This window comes from Enhydra lutris, unplaced genomic scaffold (assembly GCF_002288905.1).
Source record: "Enhydra lutris kenyoni isolate GAN:26980312 unplaced genomic scaffold, ASM228890v2 scaffoldscaffold6, whole genome shotgun sequence".
Taxonomy (NCBI): domain Eukaryota; kingdom Metazoa; phylum Chordata; class Mammalia; order Carnivora; family Mustelidae; genus Enhydra; species Enhydra lutris.
Window position 1 is genome coordinate 18168472 of NW_019154090.1, and position 12153 is coordinate 18180624.

Consider the following 12153-nt stretch of genomic DNA (forward strand, 5'->3'; position numbering starts at 1 on the left):
CTTTAGAAATCCTGACTCCTTAGCCTCCTTCAGTTGCAACAGAGCCTGTCTTTCCTTATCTTTTATGACCTTGACGCTTTTGAAGGGTTCTGACCAGCTGTCTTTCAGTTTGTGTCTGCCCAATGTTTTCTCATGATCGGATTTAAGGTTATGCATTTTCAGCAAGAATATCATAGAAGTGATGTCATGTCCTTCTCAGTGCATCATTTCGGGGGTATATGGGTTAATACTTGTGATGTTAACCTTGATTACTTGGTCAAGGTGGTATCTGCCACGTTTTTTCACTGTAAAGTAACTCTTTTATTTTTACTTTGAAACTTAATTAGTATCCTGGGAGGGGATATCTTGAGACTCTGTAAATATCCTGTTTCTCACCATACTTTTGCCTGTTAATTTTAGCATCCATTAGTGGTTTTGCCTTCAACAGTTACTACCGTGGGGTTTGGCTCCTTGTAATTTTCTATTTCTGTCATTTCCTTTACACTTATTAATTGGAATCCTATAGAGAACAAGCTCCTTCTCCCTCTATGTCCTTATACCAGTATGGACTCATTTTATTTATGGCTTGTAATCTCTTACTCTCATTTATTTTGTTGTTCATACTTGGTCATTAGGAGCTCCTTCCGGTTGGCTCCTGTGTCCTTTCGACCTGCCCTCATCAGTTTTTGAGCACTTCCTTTCTGGCCCCACAAGACGTTCAGGCTCCTGTTGCATTTTTCCTGCCACAGCCGTAAAATTGGCAGTTCTTCCAAGAATCACGGATTCCTTTCATGTAAGAATGGCATTTACGGGCACCTGGGTGGCTCAGTCAGCTAAACGTCTGACCCAGGTCATGATCTCAGGGTCCTGGTATCAAGTCCCGTGTTGGGGTGGGTGTCCTGCTCAGTGGTGAGTCTGCTTATCTCCCTCCCCCTGCTTGCTTGCTCACTCTCAAATAAATAAATAAATCTTTAAAACAAACAAACAAACAAAATGAATGGCATTTAGCCACCAAGATCTGGCTACTAGGCATGCCCATTGCTGCTAGCTTCTAGACTCTCTGAGCAGACAGAGCTAGGATATGCACGTATATGTACTTGACACAAACACTTACACCACACATCTTTACTTCTTCCTATCTGTCTACCCTCAGTGGGTGCTGATTCCAGTCCATCAACACAGGATTCACTCCAGCCTTCCCCTCTTCCTTCTTTATAACTCCTTTCTCTGACTATGAGAAGTTTCAGTCTCATAATAACACAGTATATTTACTCATTTGTTCAACATAAACTCATTGCAGAATTCCTAACCCATATTCTGTGAAACATAAATAAATTTACCAGCATATAATGGACTGTAGTAGTGGGTTGGTTTTTTTGTATGTTTGTCATTAGTCTTGCGGTATATAATCAAAATACCATTTTCCAAAGTTACTTGGTTTGGTTTTCTTCTTTCCCACTCCCTTCATTATGGTTAAATTAATGTGTGGGGGGGGGAATCAGTCCTTAAAATGCAGAAGCAAAATGAAACCATTGAATCTAGCTGTATATCAAGGGGACAGTGTAACCCCAAGGGAGAAATTATTTCAAATGTTTTATTTAATATTTTTGACATTTTCATTTTGATATAATTTCAGTTTGCAGATTCCGTATAGCCTTTATCCAGATCCACAAACTCTTTATATTTTGCCCCATTTGCTTTATAATTTTGCCCTCTTGCTCCCCTACCTCTCTGAGTACCTAGGTAGACTTAAACAGATGTGTGCACGCACCATTTTTGGTCTGAACCATTTGAGAGTAAGTTGACCCCCCAAGTACTCTGGTGTGTATTTCCTAAGTACAAGGATATGCTCTTTTTAACGACAGTTTAGTTCTCAGAATCAGGAAATAAGAAAACGGTCTTCAATCCACAGTCCGTATTCAGATTTATCATTTATTTCAGTGTCCTTTATAGCCACTCTTCCCCAAGCCTGAAGCCCATCTAGTCCAGGAGCACCCATCACCTTACTGCCCACATCTTTAGTCTTCTTGAGTCAGAAGAGTTCCTCAGTCTTTCATTTTTTTTTACAACCCTATGTTTTTAAGGAGTGCAGTCCAGTTCTACATATTATCCCTCCTTCTGTGTTTCTTATTTCCTCAGGATTGGATTCAGGCTTAGTAATACCACTGAAGTTGATACATCCTTCTCAATATATCACATCAGGAGAAACATGATGTCTCTTTGTGTGTTAATAGGCATTTAGATATCTTAGTTAATGGGTATCTACCAGATGTCTCCACTATAAAGTTGCTGTTTTTTCCTTTGAAACTAATAAGCAATTTTGGAGAGATACTTCAGGACTGTATAAATAAATATTTTTCTAAGCGTTGTTACTCGAACTCTGTTAGTCATATTCTACTCTAAGAAAGTTTTCCCTTTTTTCTCCCATTTATTTATGTCATCATGTACTCATGGGTTCTTTTTTCATTCAATGGGTTATATTCCACTACTATGTTTATTTTGGTACTCAGATTATCCTGGACGTAGCCAGTGGGAAACCTCTTCAAGTTGATGGTTTTGTTTGGGTATGTCTCCATCCTTCTTTGCCCACTTCCTTATGTTCTAGCACAATAATATGTTTGGGGCTCGTCCTCTACTTTTTCTGCCCCCAGCCCTGGGATTAACTACTTCTCTCACATACCTAGGTTTTGTCTTAATGGAGAATATATTTAGAAACCAAGATCTGGGAGTGAGTTATGGCCTTTGCTACTGAGATACTGTTGCTCCTAGGCGCATTTGGTAGTCATATCTAGAATACAGACACACAGGGCACCTGGGTGGCTCAGTGGGTTAAGCTTCTGCCTTCAGCTCAGGTCATGATCCCAGGGTCCTGGGATCGAGCCCCACATCGGGCTCTCTGCTCCGCAGGGAGCCTGCTTCCTCCTCCTCTCTCTCTCTCTGCCTGCCTCTCTGCCTACTTGTGATCTCTGTCAAATAAATAAATAAAATCTTTAAAAAAAAAAAATAGAATACAGACACACAGAGAATATAAATGTACATAGATACATAATATGCATTCATTTGTATGTGTATATATACACATGTATAATAAACCTATAAACACACATATATCCATATCTGTTTCTAGACCTGTACGTATGTGTATGTTTATATCCACACAGACACACACCTAGCCACAAGTTAATGCTGAAACCTCTCCAGATCCATTCCAATACCACAGTTACTCTAGTTTTTTTTTTTTTCTTTATGGATTTATAACTTCCTTCTTCAACAGTGAAAACCCTAATTCTTATTTTCCTCAGTATATTTACCCATTTCCTTAATCCTTTATTACATAGAAAGTAGTTTCACATTTTCTGACCCCACCACTGGGCAAAAAAAGAAACCTACCTGCCACTGTGTATTTAAAACACTGTAATTTAAGTGTACATACTTAGTGGGATATAACCCTGAGAGGAGGAAAACAAAAATCTTGCATTGTTTTTAGTAATTATGTTTTGAGTAGATCATAATAATACAGTTTTTCTGAGACTGTTACATAAATTGTGGGATAAATCAAATGAACAATGATACTGGTATGGTTGAGAATTGAGCCTTTTGACATGGTTAGAAAGAGATATAGGTGTGTGGTTGGTAAAGTTAGAATCCCATGCTTTTAAGTTTAGATTACAAATAATGGTATGATCTTGTGATGTATTTTGTCTTATATATGCACATGGTTGTATACACTACACACACACACACACACTTCTGAATCAGCCTAGAAACAATGACCTACCTAATAACAAGGAGCACCTCTGGAGCATCCAGACTCTCACTGAAAGAAATCAGGACTCCCAGGAAGAACATGGTCAAACTCCAGGTCTGGGCAGGAAATCTAGTAGGAACATGGAACATGTCATACCAGAAAGCAAACACAAATAGCCTGTCCATATCTATTTCTTTCTGTGTGTGTGTGTGTGCGTGCGCGTGATCACACCCACCTGGAACCATGGGCTCATGTGGATACCTCCACATCCATTTTCACACCAGAGTTTATTCTCATCATGCTCCTTTTTGTATTCGACTGGATCATGTCAAAAGAATTCAGGAGCCAACTTGAAATTTCCGGCAGGAGAAAGAATAACGGCAGTGGGATAAAACATAGTATATATATTTAAGTGCATAACCTCATTGTGGTGTTTAAAAAATAAATAGAAAAGTCTTCATTGGTCACTTTTAGAGGATATTATTTTGGAAACTGATTTAAACGAAGAGAAGGAAGGAGCACCTGGGTGGCTTAGCCACGTACATGTCTGACTCTTGGTTTTAGCTCAGGTCCTAATCTCGTGGCTCATGGGATCGAGCCCCAAGTTGGGCTCCACACCCAGCAGGAGTCTGGTTGGATATTCTCTCCCTCTGCCCCTTTCCCCACTCGTACATTCTCTCACTGTCTCTCTCTAAAATAAATAAAGCTGTAAAAAATAAATAAAGAATCAGGCATTTAGCTTGTCTTTTCTACAGGAACTGAACATCAGGGTAACCAAAAAATTCATGAGGGATTGTAACCTCTAATGAAGTAGTGGATCTAGCCAATGATTATCACTCAGAGAAAGACAACCGGACATCATATGCCTCCTGAAGGAAATTCAAACACCACCAAGAAACACTTGCCAAAAGTCAAATCTTAACCTGATCAAGTCTAAAGATGTCCAGCTCCCAGTTTAGAGGAAATACAGGGAACATAGGAACTTGTTCAATGACACAGCCAGAATGCAGGTGGCAAAATGCGGATGGTTAGAAACTAGAGAACAGAAACCTGGTTTCTCCTGCAAAAAAGTTGCATTTGAGGGGCGCCTGGGTGGCTCAGTCATGTGAACATCCGACTCTTGATTTCGGCTCAGATCACGATCTCAAGGTCATGAAATAGTGGATCTAGCCACTCAGTGCCGAGTCTGCTTGTCCCTCTCCCTCTAGCACTCTCATGCTCTCTCTCCCCCCTCTCAAATAAATAAATAAAAGCTTTTTTTCCAAAGTTGTGTCTGAAAAAGGGAGAGGTCGAAAAACAAGGAGCGTCTATAGATTGAAAGAGACTTGAGACCTATCAAGCCGCTACAACATATGGGCCCTATTCACATCCTGATCCAGACAAGCACACTTAATGTGCCTGTGAGATAAGCAACGAAATTGGACACTGATGAGATGGTTCCTGCCAAGTTTTCGTGTTTTGAAGTGTGGCAGTGGCAAAGACCAGAGTCCTTATCTTTTGAATTATATGTTAAGTATGTAAAGATGAAACCCTAGGATCCCTAGGATTTGTTTCATAATAGTCTTAGAGGGTGGAGGCATAGTAGAGATGAGAAACAATCGTCCATAAGAGATCTTTCTACTTTTCTCTACTGTTGTCTCTGTGTGAGAATTTCTTCCTAGTAAAATGAGAGAGTGCTGCTGCCAGCTCTGAAGCATTTGCCCAGAGAGAGGGACAGGCTCCTGGGAATGAGCGCCTACGCTCAGACGGCAAGCTGGGGAGGGTGGGAAGCCATGTCCTTCTCATCGCTTTATCCCAGCATATGGTAGTCACTCAGTAAATAATGGTGTGAAGAAGTGAGTGAGTTTGAAGGGGCAGCTGACATCTGGGTGAATTTTGTTCCAGAACTCGTCCCATGACTCATAACTGTGAGAGCCAGGCACTCACACCACATGGTATTTAAGTGTTTCCCTGTTCCTTGGGCTGCTGCCATTATATCTGGTGACATGATGTGTATGACCTTCCCTCCTTCCCAGGCTCAGGCCCGATGTCACCGGATAGGCCAGAGCAAGGCCGTGAAGGTGTATCGTCTCATTACTCGGAACTCCTACGAGCGGGAAATGTTTGACAAGGCCAGCCTGAAGCTGGGCCTGGACAAGGCTGTTCTTCAGGACATAAACCGAAAGGGTAGCACCAATGGAGTGAGTATGACAGTACCTACCCAGGGTCCCCAAGAAGTACTCAACACATAGCCGGGGCCCCTCTGGAATCTTCCTTCCTACAGCTGTTTGGAGATTCACGTTCACTAAATGGAGTCAGGTCACACGTCTTTGTTGAGTCATTCCCCACAGCAGAAAGTAATTCCGGGTCAGCTGTCCACGTTTTACGGAGGCATAAAAGAAATCTGTAGGCGCAGTGATGGGGTAGGATCGCCCAACATGGAGCAACGTTTCAGTGAGCAGAGTTTCCAACCGTGCCCGTTAGAAGTCAGTAGATCTTAACACTTAACACTCTAAATATCTCTTGTCACCATATGCTCCAGACTTTGAGCCTCCTGAGGGTGTAGTGGGACCTATTTTATCTGTATCCTGCATGGCCCTTAACAGCACTTGGCATATTAAAGCTGTTCAGTGCATGATGGTCCATGAAAAAACTCAATGAATAAATTAGCATCTTGCGATATGGCAGTTAATAAAATCTCTTTCCCCCTCCACGGGGATGAAAAATTGCAGCTAAGATTCCTAAATCGTATTAAATTTTAGGCCAACAAAGCAGAGTATCTCCTAAATCTCTGGACTCAGGGCATCAAAGGTTGGGAATTAAAACCTTCTAAATGAGTTATCTTCAGCCCAGATGTTCTATATCCTCTTAGCCGTGCATATGTTGCTAAGTATAATACTTCCAGTTACCAGTGCTGGGAGTCATGGAATTCCCTCTTGTGATTGATAGAAAGAGAACCAGATTCTTAATGAGAACCAGGAAAGGGTGTTTTGAACTCCCATTTCCTGTTTTCAACAAGCAGTTGAGAGGATCACACTTGGCACAGGATCCTTTCTTTAGTTGAGAAATGACATCATTTCCAATACTTATGTTTTTATTTAATAATGAATAAGTCATCATTCTTTAGCTCGTTTAGTACATCTGGAGGTTTTTAAAGATACAGACTCAAACTAAAACATTAAATATATCCTCTTCATGGTACGTAGTTTCAACGACTTGTGACATTTGATAGTAACTAATGTCCTGAGGAATGTTAGGGCCACTGGGTCATGTACTGGCTTTTATTCCAGAGCTCCCCATCGGGGATTATCTGCCTGCCTTCTCCATGGTTTTCTTGAGGGTCTTTGTCTGGGTTTCAATTTCCTTTCTTTCTTTCTTTCTTTTTTTTTTAAGATTTTATTTATTTGACAGAGAGATCACAACTAGGCAGAGAAGCAGTCAGGCGGGCAAAGGGAAGCAGGCTCCCTGCTGAGCAGAGAGCCCGATGCGGGGCTCGATCCCGGGACCCTGAGATCGTGACCTGAGCCGAAGGCAGAGGCTTAACCTACTGAGCCACCCAGGCGCCCTGGGCTTTAATTTTCTAAAACTTATAGCCCCTATCTTTATTCTGACATGTGCGGTTAGTGGAGGAAGCATGTACTGAATCATGAAGGCCAGATTTGAGGCTGTTTCTCTCCTGTGCATTTTCCGCTTTGTGAGTAGCCTTTGGTGACCTGTCCAGGTACAACAGCTCTCAAAAATGGAGGTAGAGGACTTGCTCCGGAAAGGCGCTTATGGAGCTTTGATGGATGAGGAAGATGAAGGCTCCAAGTTCTGTGAAGAAGACATAGACCAGATTCTGCAGAGAAGAACCCACACCATCACCATCCAGTCCGAAGGGAAAGGGTCTACTTTCGCCAAGGTATGGCACCTTTTGTCCAGAGTCTGTGTGTTTGGAGCGGGAGCAGAGAGAAAGCTATTCTTTGATCTTCACTGGCCAGGCTTTGTTTTCTCTACATCAAACCGTTGAGATTGTCTACACATGTGTTTCGTGTGAGACCAAAAATGCAGGTTCTCGGGGGGATTCTGAGTGACGAGCCAGAAACTGTATAGAAAGAAAACAGCACTCCTGACTTCGGGAGCTGATCTTCAGCAGACAGGAAAGACACCTTGGTTTACAGCTTTGGACTGTTCACTCTTCACAAAGACGGCTCTGACATCTTTGAGTGCTCCTCTGCATTTCCTCGTAGAGCACTCCTTGACCCCTGTCCAAGCCCTGCAGTTCCAATGAACATTCCATTCTCCAAACTGAAGCAAGTGTTTTTGCTCATTCCATGAGAAAAGAGATGTTAGTCTAGATTCCCATCTGCTAGTCTACATGCCCCTTTCCTCTGCCCTTCAGCTCACTGGATTTCGGATTGAACTAATGAGACCACTTACCAGATCACTCTCAGGTTCCTGACCACGGAATCGGGAGCTTTGTGGCCTGTGTGATTGACTTAGGTAGGACATCTTCAGTGGGACAGCCTGTGCGTTACAGGTGCCCCTCATCTCAGTGCCCCTCACACTGCCCAGCTTGGTGCCGTTTCTGCAGCGGTCACTTAGAAAGTGGTGAGCTGGAAGAAAGAGCCCATCTAGGGAAGCTGGAAGCAGCAGCCATTTCACAGGGAACTGGACATCAAGTGACACATTGCCATTGTGTTCCAGGGGCTTTCTCTTGCTTCCAACTTCCAGTTCCAAAAAATGCTACATGTTGAATTTGTAATTTCCATACCCAATCTTTAGAAAAGAACAGTATTTTTTTTTAAGATTTTATTTATTTGCAAGACTGAGGACACAAGCCAGGGGAGGGGCAGAGGGAGAAACAGGCTCCCCGTGGAGCACAAGCCTGATGCGGGACTCAATCCCAGGACCCTGGGATCATGACCTGAGTCAAAGGCACAAGCTTAACCCACTGAGCCACCCAGGCGCCTGTAGAAAAGATCAGTCTTGAGATTTTCACATTCATTTGGGAGGCTCTTTTAGGGGTTTTGGTTTCGAACACAGCTAGAACATACTTGAGATTCTGGCATGTTTGCAGTAACATAGGTGGTGTTACCAGTTTGTACTGTGTTCAAGTGCAGTTTATTGACTTTTGTCATCTCCACAGGCTAGCTTTGTGGCTTCAGGAAACAGGACAGATATTTCCTTAGATGACCCAAACTTTTGGCAGAAATGGGCCAAAATAGCTGAATTGGACACTGAAGCAAAGAATGAAAAGGTACGGTACCGAGAATGTTCGATTCCGTCACAATTTCTGTGTGTCTCATAGGACCATAAATTCCCAAACAGCTCAAGTTGTTATTCAGTCCTGAGCCTTAGGTCATACGTGAGCTGCTGTATGTAGCATACTTAAAATATGCCTGACACATAGAGCTTAATGGATGTTCGTTGTTAAAATTTTAAAATGACCTAATGGAACACGTAGTCGGCTGGGCACCCGGGAAGTTTGACAAAGGCAGTTAGAACTGGAACTGGCCACACACAGGTCAAGTTTAGCGCTGACCCAAGCCAGCATCCCATCCTTGGCGTGTGACTGTCTCAGCTCTGCTTCCACACTTCCTGTGAAGGAAACTTCACCTATGACAGATACTCTGGAGGAGACAAAGCAGGAGGAAGGGGTTTGTTGGCCTCCCCTCCATTCTCCCAGTAGCTTGAGTTCTTCTACTTCTGAACATGAGAAAGAGACTAGCCCCGGAACAAAACCAGAGTCTGACATCAGTCCGCCTCTGACTGTGTGCCTCTGGGCAAGGCAGTTGGCCCCACTGAGATAAGTGAGCAAGACACGGGACAAAGGGAGGTAGTGATGGCCCCTTGCAGAGTTGGCGATAGTACTTGTGAACCCACCTGGCCAGCCCATGGGGAGGCACCCCGTACATGTTCATCTCATCCCTTTTCTCCACCCCTGGCCCTGTCACCTCACTCCAGGACGCACATACATCCCTTTCTACTTGTCTTCACTGGTGGCTGTTGAACTGTATAGATCCACAAGCCTGGGAGACAGTCCCCGCGCATAGCTGGCTGATTCGGTAACCAGCACCCAGCCTTAACCCCGCCGTGGGGTCACCGGAGCTGGCCCAGTCCACCGTCTCCTCTGCAGTAGGAGGAGTCTGAAGTCCCTTGAGTAACCTGTTCAGTAACACCTGTTGTAACAGGTCACAATCAAGAAGTTACCATGTGTGCTGGATGGTGGATGAGGGCGGGGAGCAAAAGCTCGTCCTAGAGATGTTTAGAAGCAGCCGGAGCAGCAGGACAGGGAGCAAGGTGACTGAAGCAGGGGTGATGCCACAGTGTATCAGGGCTGCATTTGGGAGCGGAGCTGAGCTTTGGGAAGAGGTGCGGGGGGAGGGAGGAAGGATAAGAAGCAAGAGCTAATGGGGACTGTTAAAAGAGGCGACGGTTCTGGCAGGGGAGCCGCAGGAATGGGCAGAGAGAGGATCCCGGGCTGGGCATCATGTCTTCAGGGAAAGACAGAAGGGTTAGCAGTCCTTGCCCATGGAAGGCAGAGAGTAAAGAAGCCAAGAAATGTGTGTGTCTTCAGAAAGTTGCTGAGCAGGTGGACTGGTCCAGCTCCTCCTGTCTGCAGAGCGCAGGCTGCCTCCGCATGCTGGGCCGAACAGCTCGGGTCGTCACTGCAGCCTCTCTTGGCAAGAGCGGACCACCACTCTGGGCACGGGGGGGCCTTGCTCGCCATACCTGCTCTGCTAGCAGGACTGCAGAAACAGCAAGTGGTGGTGGACAGCGCTGGCAGCTTGGGGGAACCTGCCATCTCCAGGGAGTCTCCGAGAATCCCCTCTGCTTGTCGTGGGCTTGGCAGATGTACGGGGAAGAGCCTTTCCTGCTGGAGGGTGAGGCCGAGTGTGGTTTTCTCCCGGGTGTGTCCTCAGGACCCAGGACTGGCCACAGGATACACGTGCATTGTGATGGGGATAGAGCAAAGAAGGCCTCTGTCCCCAACCGACCTGTCTGTTTCTAGGAGAGCTTAGTGATCGACCGGCCTCGAGTGAGAAAGCAGACCAAACACTACAATTCCTTTGAGGAGGATGAGCTCATGGAGTTCTCCGAGCTGGACAGTGACTCGGATGAAAGGCCCACGAGGTCCAGACGCCTCAATGACAAAACTAGGCGCTACCTCCGAGCCGAGTGCTTCCGGGTGGAGAAGAACCTGCTCATCTTTGGGTGGGTATTGGCTTTGCCTGTGTGTGACTGTTCTCCAGTCCCTGAGATGTGTCCAGCTTGTCTCCCCAGTCACCTCTAAGAGCTCCGGGCTGATGGACGGTCTGTGAGAGCAGAAGAGAACTGTGCTTTTTGCCCGTGGCTCCCTCAGTCATCGTACACTCTCCTGCCCTGTTGTAGACGTGCCATCGTTTTCTCGTGTGCTTGTCACAGCAAATCTCTGTTACTAATTCGCTGCCTGGTACTGATTTCCTGCTTCCCCCCGAGGGATGCGTGAGGAGTCCACGCTACAGATGTTGCAGTTAGGCATGATTCGTGCAGGACTCTGGTTCTGGTAGAAATAGAAGGTTTAGCTTCTGGGACTTTACCATTGCTTTTGAATAGTGCAGCAGGACTCTCTTAATACCGGATTTATCCCCTGCTCCAGATAGTTGCATCCCTCCCTTGTTAACATCTTGGTGGCCATAGGAAGCTCTCAGTGTCCAGGTCACCTTAGTGACATTTGGTTTGCTACAGCATGTGGTCCTTGAAGACCTTTCAGGGCATAGCCCTCAGGGTGATTAGTAGACCTGACAGAGGACAAGAAGCACCCTGGGTTCCTGTTTATCCTGCAGTGTTGAGGGCACGCGTGCCCTTCCTCCCTCCAACGCCCTTCTGTATTTCCACTCTCAGCTGGGGCCGGTGGAAGGACATCCTGACTCACGGGCGATTCAAGTGGCATCTGAATGAGAAGGACATGGAGATGATTTGCCGGGCCCTGCTGGTATACTGTGTCAAGCATTACAAGGGGGACGAGAAGATCAAGAGTTTCATTTGGGAACTGATCACACCTACCAAAGATGGGCAGGCCCAGACCCTCCAGAACCACTCAGGTGAGCGGTGGCAGGGCTGTGCCTGCGTGGCGGGAGCTGCTGTGGGCTCCCACCCCTCTTCCCCTGTTGCCCCAGGTCACTGCTTTGCAGACTTCTCTTTCTCAGATGCACTAGAGAATGTTAGCTGTGGGAGAGGAAGACGAGTCCTTCAGTTCTCCCGCAGACTCCCCCAGTGTCACTCTCACTGTGCTGTGGAAGTCCAGCGGGGCCCTCTCGAGGTTGCCTACGTACCAGTCGCATGCACCGACCTGAGCATCACAGGGCCCCTCCCCTGAACCGGGGCCACCGTGTGCGCTGTGGCTTTTCTTGTGCCGTTCTCTGTTCTCCCAGTCCCAGCTGCCTGTGCCTTCCCTTGTGCTGTGCTTCTCCTTCCCTGTGTCT

At 45.7% G+C, this 12153-nt stretch overlaps 1 protein-coding gene across 1 annotated transcript in view; it reads left to right on the forward strand.

The window, feature by feature from the left end:
* Positions 1–12153, forward strand: part of LOC111141361 (chromodomain helicase DNA binding protein 6) — a 195797-nt gene that overhangs the window by 133572 nt on the left and 50072 nt on the right. The window contains exons 18-22 of the mRNA XM_022493841.1: positions 5743–5907; positions 7428–7607; positions 8835–8945; positions 10701–10903; positions 11573–11772. Coding sequence (XP_022349549.1) covers positions 5743–5907; positions 7428–7607; positions 8835–8945; positions 10701–10903; positions 11573–11772 — 859 coding nt within the window. The remainder of the gene's footprint in view (positions 1–5742; positions 5908–7427; positions 7608–8834; positions 8946–10700; positions 10904–11572; positions 11773–12153) is intronic.